This window comes from Epinephelus moara, chromosome 2 (assembly GCF_006386435.1).
Source record: "Epinephelus moara isolate mb chromosome 2, YSFRI_EMoa_1.0, whole genome shotgun sequence".
Taxonomy (NCBI): Eukaryota; Metazoa; Chordata; class Actinopteri; order Perciformes; family Serranidae; genus Epinephelus; species Epinephelus moara.
Genome location: NC_065507.1, coordinates 4,779,685 through 4,801,256, shown reverse-complemented (window position 1 = coordinate 4,801,256; position 21,572 = coordinate 4,779,685). Strand labels below are relative to the sequence as shown.

Below are 21,572 nucleotides of genomic sequence, written 5' to 3'. Positions count from 1 at the left end.
CCTCCTCCTGTACTGCCTTAATATGCACATTCAGCACATCCAATGCATCAAAACATTGTTTTCTAGTTGGAGCCGCGCCTCGTTTTCAAACTGTATGGTTTGACTAAAATGAACAATGACAGCAATATAGTCCACGATGAGCAGCGCTAAAATCAACCTGCGTAGTTGTCCCTCCATTGTGACATTAGAAAGTGTCACATTTATCTTGCAAGTGTACTCTTCTTCAACGTTTGCTTTACTTCCTGGATTTTTCCCACATGGAAATTCTGACCAATCAAGAGCAGTTTTCTCACACAAGGTATTTGATCTGGTCCTCTTGTAAATGCTGCCGTGAGAACACGAACCAACTCTAGGCAATTATACAACTTTGGAACAACATGAGTCCCTGATTCAGACCAAAGGAGACGACTCTAGGTCTGACAGCAGCCTTAGAGATCATGTATCTGTACCGGCACTACAAACTGAATCAGGTTATGATTATGAGTGTTTAGATAAAAGTAGAGAAAAGAACTGATGAGAGAGAAAACACAAACTGAGCAGGGAGACATAACCATGATAAAAAGCAGAGGTGCAGTGAGTCCTCCTTCCAATAGTTTACACAGCACAGGGATATAAAAGCTCCCAGCCCGCCTCCCTCCCCTCCCCTCACATTTACTACCCTCTCCATGTTGTTTCTTCACTCCACCACCACCTCCACCTCCACCCTCCTCCTTTATCCCTCCCTTTCTCCTCCCTCCCTCTCAGCCAGAAGAGAGGAGTGATCGACCTGAGAGTTTAAACAAACCAGAGAGGCAGCAGCGCAGATCAGAGCTCACACACACTCACTCACACACACACGCTCATACAGCTGTTCAGCGCTGAGGAAACTCTGGTGAGCTGTACCGGGAGCGAAGCTGAGGTAGGTTTGCTGCAGCTGGGAGAGAGGATTACCTCACTGCTGTGTTTTATGGCAGTTCAGAGATGTGTGCTTTCTTTAAAAATAGATTCTGTTGTTCAGTTCAATGCAGAAAGAGTAGCTGTGTTTGAGCTTAGTTTGTCATATTCTGGATTTTGTTCTAGATTGTGCATGAAATCATTTGACACACTCTGATTTAACTGTTACTATCCTGCATGGTTTGTAATGTACCTTCAATCATATGCCACAATTGGTGGGATTAAGAGATTGACAGCCATTCACAAGCTAAAGGTTAAGTCGAGTCTCTTTTGTACTTTCCAAACAGAAGACAGAGTGAGACGTCTGTTCTCTGTAAAGCAGACCTTACGGACGGAGACACAGCCGGGGACGTCCCAGGACAGAGCTGAAGGAGTTGGGATAAAACAAACCAGACCTTTGCCCCGACCTCTCTCTGTCAGTCCCCCCTCCAGCCAAACCCCGACTGAAGCTACACATTCTCCAGAGGATCTCTCTGTCAGACGTTAGCTCACAGACTGAGAGGCTGTCTGGCCTGTTTCCAGAGGGTAACCAGTGGCTACAGCTGAACTGATGGAAGCCCCGACCCTGGCTGAGATGGGAGACTTGTGTCACCCCCGGTCTTCCTCTCCAGAGGGGGAGACGGTGTGTGCAGCTCTGGCCCGATATGAGAACACTCTCCGGGATGCCATCAGGGAGATCCACGTGGACGTCAGCGCCTTTAAGCTGGGCATGGAGCGTCGTCTGGAAGAGACGGCCAACCTGAGCGGGCCTCTCGGACGAGCTGTGGCTCAGCTCCAGCAGGAGAACCGGCAGCTCAGGAGTCAGCTGGAGGCTCTGACCCGACAGGTGGAGCTGCTGAGTGGGATGACGTGTGACAGGAGCACCTTGCTGAACAACAGCCACAATCACAAGAACCACCTCAGTGACATTCAGGAGAACCATCAGGAGATTAAAGAGGTGATCTACGGGAAGGGTCAGGCCCACACTCACACTCACAGTCACAGTCAGAGCCAGGCTCTGCTCCACATCCAGCCCTGCAGCCTGGGGAGTCAAACTCAGGCCTACAGCAGCCTCAGCAGTCAGTCCAGTCCTGCGTCCCCACCTGCCACCTTCTCATCCTCTCCCAGCTCCAGCAGTCCTCCTGTTGGCTCCAGAGTTACGTCCATGATGACGGGCCCACTGTCAAGCAGCAGCCCCTCCACGACCCGCTTCTCCAGTCGAGCCACATTCGCCGTGTCCAGCAAGACTAATGTGAGTACTGCATGTTTGTAGAGAAGAGATGGTGGATGCTTTCAGCCAAAGTCAAACATCAGTGTTTCCCAACGTTTAGTCTGAGCTGCTCCCACAGTGTCAAATGAACTACAGCATCCTTAATCAACACCGAAATGTACAAACATGCTTTGATTTTAAATTCAATATTATTTAACACTATTGATTATATAAAAACAGATATTTTTGAAGTATCTTTCTCATTCAGTTGAACTGTCTTATGTTTGGGTTGGTTTGGTTTCATACTAACTATCGAGTTTACATTTTTTCCACTACCACTCGGAGTAGCAGAGGCTGGATGTTTCAACCATTTATCCAAGACTTAGCCTGCCTATTTCAACTGTTTATCCATTACTTTTACTATGATCAACTTTATTGAGACAATTATACAAGTTTACAAACCTCAACTACAGCAGCAAGTTGGTTGAAACAGACATTGTTTAGTATGTCAGGCTGCAAGCAACGATTGGATAATATTTCATGCGTTTTGTAAAATTTTTGCCGTTGAAATCATTATGTGCGCTCTGTATAAAACACCATTGGTCGCCTATACGGAACATTGTTGAGCCTCTGATCTGACGAATCAAAGGTGGAGATGATGCTTTTCCCAGTTTTTCTCAAAAACTATTGGTCCAAAGAACATTAGCCAAATTGTAGACTGTCTGTGGATATTCCCCCGGAGAATTTGCACGCAGGTATGCTTTATCTGACTTAGCTTTATCTACAAGGCGAAAAGTGTAAGGAGCACTGAGTCTATATGTAATAATTTCTCTAGGTTGAATCACTGTGACGTTATGCTAACAACAACAATCACTTCCAGGTAGACAATTGGCAACTGGTTTGAATTGTGGAGGTCTGCAATTTAAAAAAAAAAAAAAATCTGTTCAGCCATAAGTGGAGTTTCGATCTATTTGACGTTTGTTTCGTAGCTGACCACAATGGCTGTTTTGAACTTTGTTGTTCATAGTGTGAACATGGACTATTACATTTAAAGCACAGACACAGATTATAAAATCAGTGCTCGACAATTGTTTCTTTGATAACTGAAAATGAAATGACACATAAAGCTGACTTGTCACAATATGCTTCCCACAAATTCGATCATGAGGACCAGGCTGCTGGATTTTCCCAACTCCTGACACTGTAAAGATGAGTTGATTCAAAACACACATTAAACACACATTAAACACACATTAAACATGGCTTAATAGAGACAATTTCAAACACAAGTACACAAATCAGCTTCACTATAACTCGCAGCATTCACAGACAAACACTTGTCTTTATCTGGACACATTTTCCCCACAAATACAACATGCTAACATTATTAGCGTAAGCCTATGGCATTTTACATTGTATAAATTAGCTTAGCAGCTAGCAGACATTTCCTCTGCTCATATGAAGCCAGGGACAACAGCAACATTTAACAAAGGTAATGTTATAACATTTGGCTCCATTACAACTCACAAGGTTCACTGACAAAACAACTGTCTTATACTAAACACGTTTTCCAAACAAGTACAACATGCTAACGTTATTAGCACAAGCGGACGGCATTTTACATTGTATAAATTAGCCTAGTGACGAGCAAAGATTTCCTCTGCTCATATGAAGCCAGGATAAGACTTAAAATGCTATTTTTGTGGAGGCTTTATTGTCTTCACAATTTATTGTTTCTTATCTGTGAAATTAAATAAATAAAAGCTTTGTTTCCACTGAGGGAAATGGTTTCAGCTTACAGAAACAGACAGGAGGTCTGCGTTGCAGCGACGTGTAGTTACTCTTCTGGGGAGGTGCATGTCAGGCTACAGCGTAGGCTCTACGTCAATGCAGAGCCCAGGCCATGGGTACAGCGTTGATTTGACACAGAAGTATTAGTCCCCTGCCTTTCTGACTGACACAAGCTGTTGGATGATCGGTCTTCTACCCGTCCCTTGCCCCTGTTTCCTCATTGTCCTTACATTGTGGGTCTGTTGTTCTTATTAGTTCAGCTACAGTCTTTTCACATATCCCCTGGCAACTGTAAAAGTAGCCATGATTCGAAATTACTTCTTTACATGTCAAGAACTGCCTGCAGCTCAAGTCTTAACTGAGGCTCATTCAATCCACTCTGCAGTTTGTGTCCCCCTGGGCTTCTGCACACAGAAGCTCTCAACATATTTGTACCAACCCACCACGTCACCCTGCAGCGCCAGATACTTTGTAACATGGATGGAAATATAATATACAATAGCAGGATAGGTAATCCAGTAATTACGATGTTGGGAAAGAGCCTCTGTGGTAAAGAGGCAGAATGTGAGTTTGACTGAAGCTGTGCTGCGTTGTGGCTGCGTGGATGTGACATACGAGGCACTGGCCATGTCACTGCGGTTGCACAATAGCCCACTGCCAGGATGCTTAAGGATTTATGAAGAGCAGTAACATGAGTGGAGCGGGCTCCTGGGAGTTGAGGTTACTGCGGCTGTGTGGTTTTTAGACCTGAGTCAAATATGTGAAATCAGCGTTGTGAAATGTAGGCTCTGGTTAGTCATTATCGCTGTCGTCCTGTGCAAACCTTGTGGGTCCGGTTTGGGGGAATTTTATGTTTAACCTCACCTGAACGATTGCATGGTTCTGGTTTGACAAAATTACAACCACTGGTCTTTTGAACCTCCGTCTAAACTTTTTTGAATAAGTTAAAAACTGACGGTGTCGAGTTAAAACCAAGTCTGTTTCCTCAGTTCCTGGAAAGCTGACATTCCTCCTGACACCACGGGTGTGTCAGAATTGGTTTTATGTTGTGTCTGTGTCTGGATTACATCATAGTTAATCATCGTTGATGGTGACCAAGCGGCCCGTGTCTCTGTTTTAGTGCGCAGCGGTTTCTGAGTTATTATTGGGGATAACTTTTTACTGTCACCTCGGGATGCTGCTCATGGAAGTAACATCCTCTGGAGTTGGATGTGTAACTCATCTCGGAGTCCCTCACAGTAATTGCCCCTGCTCAAATCCTTGCATAGCTGAATTTGTTTCCTCTGCTGGCTCGTCTTGACTCTGATGAAACCAAAAAGCTCCTGGCGTCTATCCATCCTGCGGTCCTGCATCACTCAGACACTTGATGATGAGTGAGCAGCTTTCATGGCCTTCGCCTGATTGTGGATTTATGAGGTTTTCAGAGCAGAAAGTTAATTCTGTTCTGTCTGTCTAAATATTTAGATAAAAATATACACAAGCAGTGAGGATCAAGATTTTTCTTTCCTCTTTTGTCTTCCCGTTCTGAGATGATTGAATAAATATTAGTGTGTTTCCTAGTTGTAACTCAGACCCTTCAGGAATGGCAGGCGTTATGATCTTGCAATGACACAAATAAAGTCAAAGTTGCTTGCACTGTTCTCCAGAAACCTCTTATAGTGCTCTTGCAGCTCAGTCCAACTTGTCACTAATCATTTCTGGTGCTCTGCAATAACCAGATATCGACAGACATACCAGCCTGAGGTGTTTCCTACCAGACCACGAGTAGACTGAACCGGTTTGTCAGTCAGCAGTGACTTTTATTTAGTGTATTTATTAAGTAAACAGTGAAACCAAAGACATGAAATCACATGTTAAACTGTTTTGCTTTACAAGTACTTCAAAGCCACAGTGGTTAACTTGACTGGCAGGAGGAAGTCGTCAGAGGATGTTATTTACTTCATTGCTCCGTCCTGCTGTGGAAACTATGACATTTATGAGGCCAGTATTGAGATTCTCCTTTTTATTGGGAGCAGAGTTGCTCCTTCGTGAAGCTCTGGAGTTTGTCTTGTGCGTAAACTCACAGCTGACACAAAGCTGGGACACATTACACATAAGCATACCTGTATCCATTCACCGCACACATCCTTTACAGATTGTGTGTTAGATGGACTGCAGCAGGCAGTGGCACCTCCAGAATTTTTTCCTAAGGGTGGCCACTGAAAAACCAAAAGCCAAAATCAAATTTCAGTTATTCGGGTTTGTTCTGATGTGTTATGTTGGTATATATATATACATATAGTCTGGTTGTCCTTTTCCTTAAAAAGACAGTTATACAGCTTTAATTTGCGGTAGCACATCGGCTACGCGACACTCATCAGAAGTTTGAGGCTGTGAAAGGCTGGGATTATCGTGCTATTATGCCCCCTCTCCATTCTGACTATGAGGTATGATCACGAAATGTGGAGAGAGAGTGATCTCACCTTTAAGCCGCCATGTAACAGTGCTGAAACGGTGTCTAACAGGACGGCGACAAGACGGGACCATGGCCAGTATAAATGTGACGTTTTGACGATGTGTTATGTGTGCGACCTACCTGGGAGATTTAGAATGTAGCTGTTAGCGATTAGCAGCTAACTCAAATAAGTAAAACAGCGGCTGAAAATGTCTGCAAATTAGGAAAACAATGAGATTGGGAGCTCTGTACCCTCCGAGCAGAGGATGAGATCAGCCTCCATATAACAGCGACAGTAAATGATTGTTATCGACACATTAATGGCATTATTATTGTTAATAAAGTGCTACTGATGAGTGTTTTTTATATCACACTAGAGACCGACAGAGTTGCGTAACATATCACACCCGTCACTTCTTGTACGAAGGAGGCATAAAGAAGTGACTTTGTAGTAGCTCTATAAAACAATCTCTGTGTAAAAAAGGCTGATGATGTAGGCGTCTAATTATTTTTGCCAGCTGGGGGGGCAGCAACTGAGCCAGGGGGCCCTTACAGGGGTGGAGGGGGCACCACTGTATATGTGTATATATGGTATGGCACAGGTTTGTGACCTGATTTAAAGATATGAGGTCCTGATTTTCCAAAATAGTTCTGCAGTATCGGCTCCATATTTTACATAATGTTCCAGCATCTATTCAGTATCACAAGTCTTGCAAAGTACAGCACATGCACACATAGTCATACAGACACAGATAAGACTCCCAAAACATTTAAATACACAAGCACACACACACAAACACATTATGCAAATAGCTGTTAGTCCTGTATCTGTAATTACCAAACTATGTGGTGGATACAACAGAGGAATGTTATCTTCTGTGAAATCATGTGGTCAGAGCTACAACACACAAGGGCACCTTTGTTTCTGGGAGATCCCCCGCTGTCAGCCAAACACACCGCTGCAGAAACACACAGATCGGATCAAACATGAGAAAATACTGCAAAATTATGCACCAGTGCACAAAGGTTCGCTGTGTGTGTGTGTGTGTGTGTGTGTGTGTGTGCTGGTTCCCTGCTTCACATCAGCGTCACAAGATTCTTTTGGGTCGGCTCAGTCAGATCTCGACACACTGCTGTTTGAATCATAATTGCAGCCCGCACTTCCTGCCACATCCTCACCTGTCTCTCTGAGGGAGACATGAGGAAGACACAGTACATAAAGTTCAGCTGACTGTTCAAACAGGCCTGATTGACACGATACACCGACAGTCACACACGCCTACAAACACACACACCAACACACTGCAGGCATTCTCAGTGGCTCGAATCCAAGCTAACGTTATCAGTGCCAGAGAGATGTGTATAGGCGTGTCTGTCCTCCAGCCTGCACTCCAGCTGTTACTGTGCACCTTCACCGTGACCTGCCAAGCTGACACAAGAGGAAACACACACACACACACACACACACTCACACACATGCACGCTCACACAGACACACCTGCAGCACGTCAACATGTTCTCCTTCATATGGAAAACACACCTGCAGCACGTATTTGTATGACTTATGAATACTTACTTTCTTTTCTGATCTGTCCATCTCTTTTTTTCACCGTATTCTTCTCTCCGCTCCTCAAACAAAAAATCAAATTAAAGCTGCAAGCAGCGATGATCGGAGCCTCGTTCCTTTATGCACGCCGGGATACCTGCGGGATGTCAATTGAACCTCCTTTCAGTGAAAGTTGGACACTGTATGCAAGAATGAGATGTTATTCCCTGTGTGGAGTTTGGGCGCTGGAAATGACCTATGGCACGTTTATACCACTTCCTGTGGCCACTATGTGGTGCTAGAGAGCACACAGTAACTATCAGTCGTGTTGCTGTATATAAATTGTAGACCACACCACATAAATTTCATATACGCCATTTCCTGTTTCCAGTAGGTGGAGCTACACTATAACTTATTATTGGCATGTAGATGTGTTCAGGCTGGGACTCTTATCAAACCTGAAGTTTGGGGCAGATTGGACCATGCACAGTGGTGGCACAAACCACTTCCTGTTTTGTGTTGAAACATTAAATTTGATGTCTCGCCGAGGTCGCAAGGTTTGATGAAAACTCCAGCTTTTAACAACTATTCATGTTGAAGGTCTTTAGATGGTACAGACAAGATTTCAAATCAATATGAATAAATCTCTTAAAGGAGTTCGTTAAAGTCCGACCCCTGTAAATGGCCAAAAATGCACAGTAAATTAAAAATGGCTGACTTCCTGTTGGGTTTAGGGTTTGGCTTCAAGAGACTTTTTTGTACGTCTTAGCATGCTACATATGCCTTCCAATTTTCATACACCCAGGTGAAACGTACTGTTGGGGCTACTTTGTTGAAGTTCTGTAGAGGGCGCTACTGAGCCATTTTCTTACATTCAGGGTTCCCATACATTTTCATGGAAAAATTTCAGAACTTTTCCACGACTTCTCAAGGACCCATACTAAAAAAAATTATAACAATAACAGAGATGAGGCTGTTCTCATAAACTGTTCGTATGTTTTCCTACAAAAGTAACGTACCAAAATTTGTACATATCCCGTGTATTTTGAAAGGCTGCGATCATGTGACCAATGTTCTGATGGGAGTAAACAAGGAAGCAGTGCAGAGTGGTCTTGTAAGGAAACAGGTTGGGGTGGTGGATGGGTCACAAAAACCCAAACTTCCTTTGGGACCTTCCTTTGGAGATGGGTGTTTGGAAACCGTGTGAACTTTGAGTCATTTTACAACATGTCCTCACCATGTTTCTTTTCCTAAACCTAACCTCTGTAACTTAACGTTAATTACGTAACTGTGCGTTAAGGATGTAACATCATTCGTGGGGTGCTAATTCGTAGGATATCGTACGAACCCTTCTATGAGGATACATTGTATAGATATAGTGAAAGAGTCAGTTTTGCTCTCCGTCACAGTAACCAGGGTTCCCGCACATTTTCATTGACAAAATTTCAAAACTTTTCCATGACTTTTAAAGGACCCATAATAAAATTTTCATTTTACTGTGTCTGCTGCACATGCTGGCCTGGTTACGATACTTTTCTATACACACACATGCAGGAGAGTCTCACTTCCCATAACAAACACCACCACACTACGTCGCATATACACCTAACGTCTAAAAGCAGAGGGCTTGGCCGGTATAAGTCATGGAGAATGAGGACCGTGCAAGTTTTCCATTTGTATCAAGCATCAGATAAGTTGTTTGAGTTAATTTGCCTTACTTGACGTTGCACGTCCTTCGATGCGACTCTTGCACATCGCAATGTCGATGCTGAAACGATATATCATGCAGCCCTAAATTACAGACATACGTTTTTTGAGCAGGTCTGTTATGTGTGCAAAGTTTCATGAGTTTTCGAGCACCTCTAGTGCCTCCAAAATGCGACTGATTGCCCGAAATAATAATAATTACTTCAGTTTCAGTCGGGTCCTTGAAGAGTTCGGTGCTGAGGCCCCAATGAAAGCTGAGCTGAAATGTAGCTGTAATGTCCTTATTGGCCTTGATGATAAATGTTTTGCAATATTTGGGAAATGTTGTCATAATTTGCCGCCGCTGTTCCACTTTTATGATTCACTACATTGGAATTTGCATAAAAATACTTGAATGGAAACCCAGCTGTGTATTAATGTGTGTGTGTGTCTGTGTGTGTGTGTTTCCATCTGGAGGGTTTTTGGGGTCTGTAGAGACGCAGCTGTGTGACTCTTCTCTATTGTCCTCTGGGCAACAGGAATTAGTCCAGATTAGGATTAAGGCAAAGACCCAAGCCTCCACAACAATGTCTTCTCTTCCTCCTCTGTTTCATACACACACACACACACACACACACACACACACACACACACACACACGTCAGCAGACAACTCCACTGTTGCCAATTACAGTGCCAAAGCAGCCATCTCAATGGGCCGTTGTGTGGGTTCTTGTGCTTCATTGGGAATACATTGAGTGTGGAGGGATTACAGAGTCGACCCTCCTCTTCCTCCTCCTCTCTGACTCATTCCTCTCCTCTTCTCCATCTCTCACCCACATCCTTATCTGACCTCAGCAAATGTTTTACCAGAAGCTGATACTCTTTATGAACTAGAGATGACAGTTTGTGAGCCTACACATTTTGAAGTTTCATCTGTTTGATGAATTAAAGTTCAGATGTTCAGCTCAAAAGTTTAACTTTAATAGCAGAAAAAATAAACACATAAATAAATTTACCTCAGGATCAACCTGAGGTGCACTTAATGCTTTTTCTGGGACTTCGAACATCTCGCTGTCATCGTCAGCAGAGTTGCTCAGTTGTCATGGATATGACCGGGACCTAAATATGGAATTTTGGTTGCATGATAACCAGGTGCTCATACTTAGTCGGTGATCACATGTGGTTGAAAGCTCTGGAAAAGCTAGTAAGTGGATCTTTAGTTAAAGGGACGTTCCACCAATATTACATCTAATAATGTGCTCATTGTAGTTAGGACCACTCTTAGCCCGTGCAGAAGGAAGCGTGCATCTACTGCTAGCCCTCCTCGCCAACCCTGTCTCACTCCAAAGTCATCGAATCCTTTTTAAGACAGGCAAAGTTGCAGTAAAGTTGCGCTGATTGGACAAAACTGCAAGGTCTCACAGAATTCAAGAGGATTAGCCGAATTTGCGTTACTTGTTGCTATAACAACAGATGGATCTGAGGTTTGGTGCAGTGTCTGCAGTGATGCGAGTGCTGTGCCAGATCATTGTGGTGAAGAGGGAGCTGAGCTGGAAGGCAAAGCTTTTGATTTACTGGTCCATCTACCTCCCAACCCTCACCTATGGTCACGAGCTCTAGGTAGTGACTGAAAGAATGAGATTGCGGATACAAGCAGCCAACATGAGTTTCCTCTGTGGGGTGTCTGGGCTCAGCCTTAGAGATAGGGGGAGGAGCTCAGACATCTGGAGGGAGCTCGGAGTAGAGCTGCTGCTCCTGCACGCCAAAAGGGGTCAGTTGAGGTGGTTCGGGCATCTGATCAGGATCCTCCTGGGTGCCTCTGGTTAGAGGTGTTCCTGGCGCATCCCACTGGTAGGAGGTCCTCAGGGCGGGGTCTGGAAAGCGTCAATGGGGAGAGGGACGTGTGGAGGACCTTGCTGAGCCTGCTGCCCCCGCAACCCGGCTTCGGATAAGCAGCTGAAAATGGATGGATGTTAAGAAGTTGCTATCACAACATGGCAACTTCCTGGTTCCTGATTTTTGATTTGTGGTGATCTGCCCCTTTACCATTATTTCGGCAAAATTTCCTCATCTTTATCGTTGTGTCTCTGGCCCTGTTTTCTGTCACAGAGACACACACTCTTTCATTTTCCTTCTTACACATACCTTCCCAAACCACACCTGTGCCACTGAAGACTCCACCACTGCAGAGTGTTAGACACAGTACATTCCTCCAGCGCTGCATGTTTGAGTTCATTAGCAGATGAACAGATCAGATTAGTGCGGTCAGGTCAGAAGGTTATCTACTGTTCTCGTCAATGCACAGAAACAGGGTGATTTATGGCTCAGAGCAGCGCTTGCATCACAGCTTATGTAAAAGGTTTGAAGAGCTGAATTAAGGGTTGTGTTTCTTGTTTGGTCTCGAGGACGGGCTGTATAGATGCTGCAGGAGTTTCCACTTACAGGCGTCACATGCTGCAGTTAAACGTCAGTAAATCGTTACCATGCACATATTGAGGTTTTCCTATTGTCATCAGTGTGGTACAGACGGAGCAGATGATTTCATTGGTGGCTGAAAGAACAAAACCCCTTTCAACAGATTCTTGCAGGAAGCAACAGGATTTATGGGAAATGTGGTTTTAATTTGGAGACACATCTGTACTCACAACGCCGCTGCTGCGAGACAGAAGCTACGCATTGTCTCCGCCCCGTCTCATTTTGAAAGCGATTACACCAAATTAATTTGGTTGTTTTATAACGTAGTATTAAACACTTAAGCTGATATTTGATTATCTGATTTCATCCTACAAGTTACATGAATAGTGATATGTGTGTGTGAGTTAGTACAAATTCCATCAGGTTGCACTCCCCCTGACACTCCCTCCATCCCTCCCGTGCACCCATTACCTCCGTCTCCCACTAACATTACACAATTTGACCTTGATGCTATCTGTTTCTGTTTTAGTTTAGTCACAGTGTGAGAATCGACTGATGCATTATACTAAAACGTGCTGATCCTGGTCCAGACTGAATTACACTGTGATTACCGGCTGCTGGTACACAGACCCACCTTTAGCATCAAGTTATGGAAAAGCTGAAACAATAATTGTGTGTTTGCTGCAGTGTATTTATACACATGCTCATTCTGTACATGTGGAGGTAGATTTTCCTGCATGCTGTGATGTGATGTAGCAGCTAGCTGGTGATGTTTTGGATTCACTGTGAGAGAGAGTGGAGGTCGGCGTGAGCAGAGGGTTTGCAGTGGAGGTGGCTTGGCCAAATGTGTGAGGAGAAAACTGACCCTTATCCTGTTATCTTGTTCATAGTAAAGATGTTATCTATCAGGCTTCCCAGGGTCATGAAAACCCTGGAAAGGTCATATAATTTTACAATCTCATTTTCCAGGCATGGAAAAGTCATGGAGTTAGTTAAAAAGTTTTGGATAACTCATGGAATTTCATTGAATAAAATTGATTGTCACAGTAATCTTCTGGGATAACTTTGAGCATAACATTATGTAATATAACTGTAAATTTATTTTCTGTAAGTTAGCCGTTGACATAATGTAGCTCTGATATGCGTCAACTTAGGGCTGCACGATATATCGTTTCAGCATCGACATTGCAATGTGCAATAGTTGCATCGAAGGACGTCATGTAAGACAAATTAATTTAACTTATTTGATGCTTGACACAAATGGAAAACTTGCACAGTTCTCATTTTCCATGACTTACACCGGCCAAGCCTTCTGCTTTTAGACTTTATGTGTATATGTGACGCAGGGGCGATTGCTCTGAGACAACAAGGGAGGCTGAACTTCCCCTAAAATTCCATAGAAGAAATGGTCAAATATGCACTATTGATTGATCTATAACATCATGACTATGATGTTCAAACGTCAGCTGTTTATCACCAGTTTTCAAACATGACCTCCCTGTCATACATTCTCGTGTCAGCACGGTGGACGTGGAGCCTCCAAGCATTCCTATGAGACAGCGCTGAGCAGGTTTTTTTCATGCAGCAAAGCGAGACGGTCATTGGATAAATGCGACAAAATCGTCACTTCCAGGGAGGCTCAGCTTCCCTGGGACCTAATGGAGCGGTAGGCGGGAGAGGACGCTCGGTGTCTGCATGATGATTGGAGGAATTGTCTCAGAGGCTGAACCCCTTTGTGATTGACAGCGCTTTGGAAATACACACCGGCATCGTCACATTTCAAGCTCAGTCCCATGCGCAGTGATTCACAATTGTTGAAAAACCTGTTTTATTGACTGTTTCATACGGTTATAGACTGCTGACTCCTCCAGAAATCATCTCAACTAAGCATTACAAGCCTTATCGTCTGTTACACGCCACATTTTTTACTTTGTCATGACTCAAAAAATAACATCCGTAGAAAAGTTTGGTCTCATTTTGACCTGGAGCATCTGCAGATTAATTCTGTACCTGACATGTTATGAGCCACTTAAGCTAGGCATGATATGAGATGAATAAATCCCTATCTTTGTTATTTTTGCTGCCATCTTGACGGGAGGGATCACTTCACCGGACGCAGCTGAGTTGCATTCCAGCTGTAGTTGCTGTGACCCGTTTTTTGTCCCCTGCACGTCATCATACCACACTGGGAGGGATTCAGAAGTGGAGCGTTTTGTCCGCCCGACTTTACAGACCTACAGATTTTGATGATTTGGTCATTTTTCCTTGATGATTTGTGCTTCCAACCTAAAGTAAATAAGTAGGCTATGTAGATAAATGGTTTCAATTTTATGGCTGAAATCCAGATCAACAGCTTTGGCCAAACTCTTAGATATCCTCATAATACTGGTTAGGTCAAAAATTGGTGCAAACATAACCTCTGTCAAACAGACAGCAGAGGCAGGAACTATTACTTTTTCTTTGACACAGAAACTAAGACAGATCCTTCCTGTACAGAAGATGCTTTGATTTTGGTTAAAATGTCACCTCACCACACTCAGAGACACTTCAGCCAGAGACTCTACACATTAAATGCTAATTAAATCAACGATACCGTCAGTACAGCACATGGCATTAAAGTACTGTATCAGCAGAGTGATAATGAGGAAGTGTCAGCTGATGACACACCTACATGAACATGATTGGATGTTTCAGTCAGCTGGTGAATGAGCCGATGGTGGTGGAGCATGAATGAAACATCTGATGCCAATCAGCTAATTCAACCATAACTTCAGCGTTCTGCCTGAACTGACGCTCTGCACCAGTCGTACCTTTAGGAATGTGGCGTTGAGTCTCTTACACACACACTGATGGTATTGTTTAGTGAGGGGCTTTAGATGGAAAGGATTTATTTCAGCATGTAACCAACTATATTCAGGGTTCATACAGTCATGAAAGACCTGGAAAAGCAATGGTATTTTAGAATTGCAATTTCCCGGCATGGAAATTATGCTAACCACAACAATTAATTTCATCACAAACAACAAAATTTAACGAGTTTTCCAAAACTTTGAATGATTTTTACTAATTGCATGACTTTTCCAGGCCTGGAAAATGAGATTGTGAGATTGTGATTTGTGCTCCATACTATGTGATATGGTCTTGAGTCAAATAAACGAAATGAAATGAATGAAATTCAATGACTTTTCCAGGTTTTCCATGACTGTTGGAATTCTGTTTATTGGTTAAAAAGTGTATGAATCCTGAATATGTAGCGTTACAGAACTGTTTGCTTTACACAGTAATAGTTTGTTTTATGGTTTGAATGAAAATAATTCATTTAAAAGCTTCATATAGATTTTGTAGTGTTGTTTTGTTTGTCTCCATGACAACAATATTTGACATTTACAAGCTGTCTCTGCTCTCTGACCATCTCTGATACTGTGACTGTGCGAACTTCTTATCTGTGTCTGTGTATCTCTATGTAGCGTCTAGCAGCACTCATCTGTCCATCTATCCATCCATCCGTAGACTCCTCCCTATCTCTGTGGCCCCTTCCTCACCCTTTCACCCCTCCCCCAGCCTCCCCCCTGAGAGCTGGGCTGCATTTTAAGGCTGGATTCCTGGCACCAACCCCCCTACGTGGCTATTAATACAGCCATGAGCAAGACAGAAAACAGAGCCTCCAACACACACTCACACGAGCATGCTCTAAAATACCAAATATATGAAGGGGCTTTGGAGTCTAATTTAAAGAGCTGTCACGGACTGATTCATCATTTCACCATTTATCATTTCACAATCCGCTCTGCACCATTGTTGGTCTCTCTGTCTGTTATTACAGTAATTTGCACGAGTGGTTTGGCAACGTAAAAGTCTTATCAAGACCAGTTTGAGTTTGGCAGCGTCTTATTCTGATAAAGACATACTTTTAGCACCGAGTTAAAACAGATTTGGACTAATTTAAAAGAAAGAAACTGAAAACAGGGTACAGCTGAGGAGGAAGCAAATGAGTGCATGTGTGTGTGTGTGTGTGTGTGTGTGCGTGTGTGTGTGAGTGTGTGCTGGGGGTTTAACAGAGGTATGCGGCCACTCCCTGGCTACCCCTGGCTCTTTTAATGACTTCCAGACAATAGGCCGTGTTCCCGTCATCATCTCTGTGGAAACAGGTTAATAACTGACTGGCCAGTGGGACAGCTCGCCCCCGCTGCCCTCTGGAACCAGTAAGCCTTACTGGAAGTCAACCTCAGAAGTGGATTTTAAGGGTTGCCTCTTTGGCTACGTCAGCTCAATCCACCATGGGAGTACTTCACAATTTCATTAAGCTGCGCTCAGATCCAGCGTTCTGGAATAATGCCCAGGAGGCACTTTAAAGAAAATGGGTTTTAAAGGTTGGGTGACACGGTGCAGGGTCATCTGTGAGAGAGCAGGGGTTCCTGGAGTTTTCAGCTTTTGTCAGACATTAAGTCTCCCGCCGCAGGAAGGTGACCCAGATATAACTGGTACTCTGGGCATTCAGGGGCTCAGGAGAAGTAGGAACATGACCCAGAGTTAATCTATGAGCCTGTCAATCACTGTGAGGATGAAATTCAAAATGTAAACCCTCCAGAGGTTGGATGATGGCATGCTGGAGGTGAAACCACATAGATGTTTCCATAACAAGATGAAACTGTTAAGAGCCCTGCAGGGAGATGGGAGCATCGCAGCAGCTACAATAACAACATACAGTGAGTTTAAAAAAACTAAAATAACAATGTATATGAAAGGGTTAATATTTAGATAAAACACAGCTGGCAAATTCAACACTACGACATGGTATGTGGCAATATGTGAATAAAGAAAGAATAAATAGTGGCCTTATCAGAGTGTGCAAAAAATGGCATAGCAAAGAAAACAATATGTATGATATGACTGTATATATCCAGTATGGATGGATGAATCACTGAAGGGGCCTATTGGGCACAGACTCAGGGACACACACTTGCAAACTTTTGCTCGAATTAACACAAACCGAACCAGGAAGAGATTTAAAATGAACACAAAGAGACACAAAAAGAGCACAAACAGATGCAAAGGACCTGCAAAGGGACACAAAATTAACTCAAAGAGACTTTAATGACTAAAAACAACCACATGGAGACATGAAACGACTACTGAGAGACACAAAACAACCAAAACAGATATAACATTACTTAAAAGCCTAAGATTACCTCAATGACACAAAATGGACTCAAAGAAACTTAAACAACTACAAAACATCCCAAAACAACCACATGGAGACATAAAATTACCTCAAAGAGACACAAAACTAAAAAAAAGGCACAAAATTACTTCAGAAGACACAANGTTACGTCAGAGAGAAAGAAAACAGCCACAAGAAGACACTAAATGGCTAAAAAAAGTCACAAAATAACTTCAAAGACACACAAAACAACCAAAAGAGACACAGATTACCTCAATAAGACACAAAATTAACTCAGAGACTTAAACAGCTACAAAACACCACAAAACAACTGCAAGGAGACACAAAATCACTTCAGAGAGATATGAAACAATCAAAAGACACACAAAATTAACTCAAAGACACTTAAACAACAACAAAACAGCCACATGGAGACACAGAGTGACTACAAAGACACAAAAACGACAAAAAAAAGACCAGCTGGGGCCCTTCTGTGTAGACTTTGCATCTTGTTCCTGTGTTTTTCTGACTTCCTCCCACAGTCCAAAGACATGCAGGTTAATTGGTGACTCTAAATTGTCCGTAGGTGTGAATGTGAGTGTGAATGGTTGTCTGTCTCTATGTGTCAGCCCTGTGATAGTCTGGTGACCTGTCCAGGGTGAACCCCGCCTCTCACCCAATGTCAGCTGGGATAGCGACCCTTAAAGGGAGAGGTGATTATGGAAATTCGGTCTGGACCAAAGTGGTGGGCAGAGAAGTCTGATGGAACCAGATTTGAACTTGATAAAACACCAGTATTACCAGAGATAATGGTCCAATCCCACGCCACATTACCACTACTCTCTATCACACACACACACGTACACCACCTGTCCAGCGCTCTCTTTAGACCTGGTGGTGAAGGAAGAGGTGACACAGCCTGTCTGTATTCTCTGAACTTTAACCTCCCAGAGGTCAACACATCAGACTCCCCCACCTCCTTCTGCCCTCCTCTGCCTCACTGCCAGGAACAGAGGGGGAGAGGAGGATGATGATGGAGGAAGGGAGGTAGACAGGGGAGACAGGGGAGTCACTCTCTATTGTTGCCATATGTTGGAGCTAGACGTTACAGACAGGGGAGTACAGGAGTGAAAAATGATCTTCTCCCCACAGCTAGCAGGACCTATTGCTCATAGATACGCAGCCTGGAGGAGACTGAAACCATACTCTTCTTCTATGACTTTAATAAATGTTACACAGTAACTTAACCAACAACAGACAGGCAAAGCATGATGGGAGAGTGGGAGCAGTTAAAGATGTATTCTATATAATCATAGTGTTATGTGTACTACAAAATATTATATTTATGTTTCTTTGTTTGCAAAAGTCATTCAGAGCGTTTGTTGTTGAAGCAAATAAATGTCAATTCAAGGTGTTATACTGACATAGTGCTTTTATTTTGAAAGAGACTGTGCGCAAACTGAGAATGTGTTGTTTTGGGTCAGTTGCACCTCAGAAAGGTTGTTAGTGTTGTATTATTTGAGAGGGGTCTTGGTCTCAAGACTATTTTTTGAAGGTCTCGTTTTGGACATTTGCACATTTTACTTCTTACGTCTTGTCATGGTCTTGGACAAAGAGGACTTAGACAGGATAAGACAGATCAAGACAACAACCTCTACCGCCTCCTCGTCAATGGATCTAAGCATCAAATTGAGCCTGACCAGGCCTCAAGGCCCAAGGTCTGGCCACTAGATGTTTGCTGGCCCCCTCGGTCTGGCTCCAGAGGGGGACCCTGGTAAGGCAAGGTACTCTTTCCCCGAATGTGCTATTTCATTTAAGTCTTTTTGAACCGTTCCAACTCTGGCCCCTCCCCTGGGACCACTTCGCCTCGGGAGACCTTACCAGGGGCTATACGCCCCAGACAACACAGCTCCCAGGATCACAGGGACACGTGAACCCCTCCACCACATAAGGGTGGTGATTCTTGGAGGAGCTGGACCCTTTAGCCCGTTCTCATTCTCATCTCGTAAAATACCACTGCTTTGTCATTGGACATCGTATACATACAGGTGCATCCAGGGCCCTGAACATAACATGTAGGTCACACATGTTGTTTGCAAAGCTGACATTTTGGCCGTAGGGTGCACGAGAGGAAAGATCATGAAATGTCCCAAATAGAAAGTCTTCATCCTCTTGAGAGCATGAATTTGTTCAGTAATTGTTGTTGTTTCAGACCAGAAAAGACGGGCTGACCGACTGACATCACCGTCCATTGTCTCAGCCGTGGGTGAAGTAAGCACTGTCTGTACCTCGCACATAAACAGAGAGAGCCACAGATTGTTACAGACCTCAAAAACACAAATACACTCGTGGTTTCAGATGCAGTTTGCAGAGTCGCACATGTGAAATCATGTCTTGCACCAGCCCACACTGTACCCTGCATTCAGCAGTACTGTGTTTATGTAGAGGACTTTTCTCTGTACAGTCGCTCTCACCTGCAATTAGGCTTTTATAAGCTCTCGGTTCAAAGGCTGTGCATATTTTCCACTCCCAACCCAAAGAGGTATTCCCTAGCAGAGAAATTGCAGGCTGTGTGGATGTATTTGAAGAACAGGTGGTTTGACTGTGTCTTTCCTCCTCTGAGAGGATTCCTCCGTAGACTCCCCGGAGGAAATTACAGAGCAGGAGTCCTCTGTCACTTACAGTTTCCTCTGATAGCTGAGGAGAATCCAGCTGATGTCTTTACAGTAGCTGTGGGTACACCAGAGCGTGCTGCTCGCTCCATATGTTACATATACTGTTTTTTATTGGGCCTATAGTCAAATACAAAGTCATTGGCTGTCAGTTATTTACTGATGAAGCAAACTGTAAGCCTGTTCTGTCACCTCTCTGCTGCTGCACAGCACAAAGACTTCACTGTAGAATCATATGTGGCGTGAAGACAATCTCGGTGTTGATACCCATTCCTACTCCCCACCACTGTGTAGTGCTTCGGAGGAGAGCAGGCAGCAGCTCAAGAGAAAGACCTTTGCTCAGCGGCTGTAGTGGTTTGAATTCGGACAGCGCAAACCCCCCTAAAGCTTGACGCTCAGTGCACAAGTCTAGTTTACTCTCAGACAAACTGAATTACAATATGCTCAAAGTTAATTTGGGGATCTTTGCCTAATGACACCAAAATGTAACTGCCTACTCCAGCTTTAGTTGTTAACAGTCCAAAAGATGCACAATATTAGCTTAGATATTAATTATGTGACAGAAAGCAGGAGTTTAAAAACTAACACTGATGAACACCCTTAATTAAAGCTGAGAGTTGGCCCTTTAAAAGTCACCACCATTGTTTCATTTCAAATGCACCATGCTGGAGTGCAGAGCCAACACGTCCATGTGTCACTGTTGTGAAACTCTGAGTGCACTGTGGGTTTCCCAGCGATACCCTCACCAAATAGTCACCCTCCAGCAGCCGAGCCGTCCCGTCCACACCTCACCCCCACCCCTGCAAAGTCTTTATTAAAGTGTCAGTGATGAAGATGCTTCTGACAGCTTCACAATATCCTCCGACTAAACACAGGACGTGGCGCTCATACCTCCTCCTGTTTGAATAGACGAGTTTCCCAGGGCTCGTTGTCCCAAGGCAAACAGACAATATTGAGGCAAATATTCTGCTATACATTTTGTTAGCCCTACACGTCCAAACCTCCACTGTGTTAGCATTTTAAGAGGAATGGGAACCGTATGGAAACAATAGGATTCGGGTAATACATCATAATGTATCAGGGCAAACACTTCATTTATTGATGGTTCGTACTATATCTAACAAATTAGTGCCTCGCATATGACGTACTTTATGGAAGGTCTCATAAGTCGTACCTAAGGGTCACTCGGTCTCACATGGGCCTGAACACCGGTCTCCTGGGGGAAAGTCCTGTGTTTGTTGCACCCATCCACCGCCCCAACTTTCAGTCTTTATACGATTTCATCTTTATTCCTGTCGGCGCATTGGTCACATGATCGCAGCCCTCCCGATCATGAGGGTAATACACAAATTACTGAGAGGGAGAGATGCTGTGCTGCTGCCAGAGGAGCCGCTGAATGAGTTCCCTCTGAGCGGTGAGTCACGAGAAGAGTCTGAGAAGTGCGGGGCTGTTCATAAAACATTCAGAAGTTTATTCCACACTACTGAAGCTGCTCCTCTTTTTGTAACCACTGCAGAGTCGGTAATAATTTCACTTTCAGCATGTTCTCCCTGTGTCAGCGTGGGTTTCCTCCAGGTACTCCAGCTTCCTCCCACAGTCCAAAGACATGCAGGTTAACTGGTGACTCTAAATTGTCCGTAGGTGTGAATGTGAGTGTGAATGGTTGTCTGTCTCTATGTGTCAGCCCTGTGATAGTCTGGTGACCTGTCCAGGGTGAACCCCGCCTCTCACCCAGTGTCAGCT

The 21,572-nt window shown here is 43.9% G+C and overlaps 1 protein-coding gene across 1 annotated transcript in view; it reads left to right on the top strand.

Moving 5' to 3' along the window:
• The first annotated feature begins 752 nt into the window (after nt 1-752).
• The window catches only part of smtnl (smoothelin, like), a 38,581-nt gene continuing 17,761 nt past the window's right edge, over nt 753-21,572 (top strand). The window contains exons 1-2 of the mRNA XM_050067109.1: nt 753-898; nt 1,221-2,164. Of these exons, the coding sequence (XP_049923066.1) occupies nt 1,484-2,164 (681 nt within the window). The 5' untranslated portion in view covers nt 753-898; nt 1,221-1,483. The remainder of the gene's footprint in view (nt 899-1,220; nt 2,165-21,572) is intronic.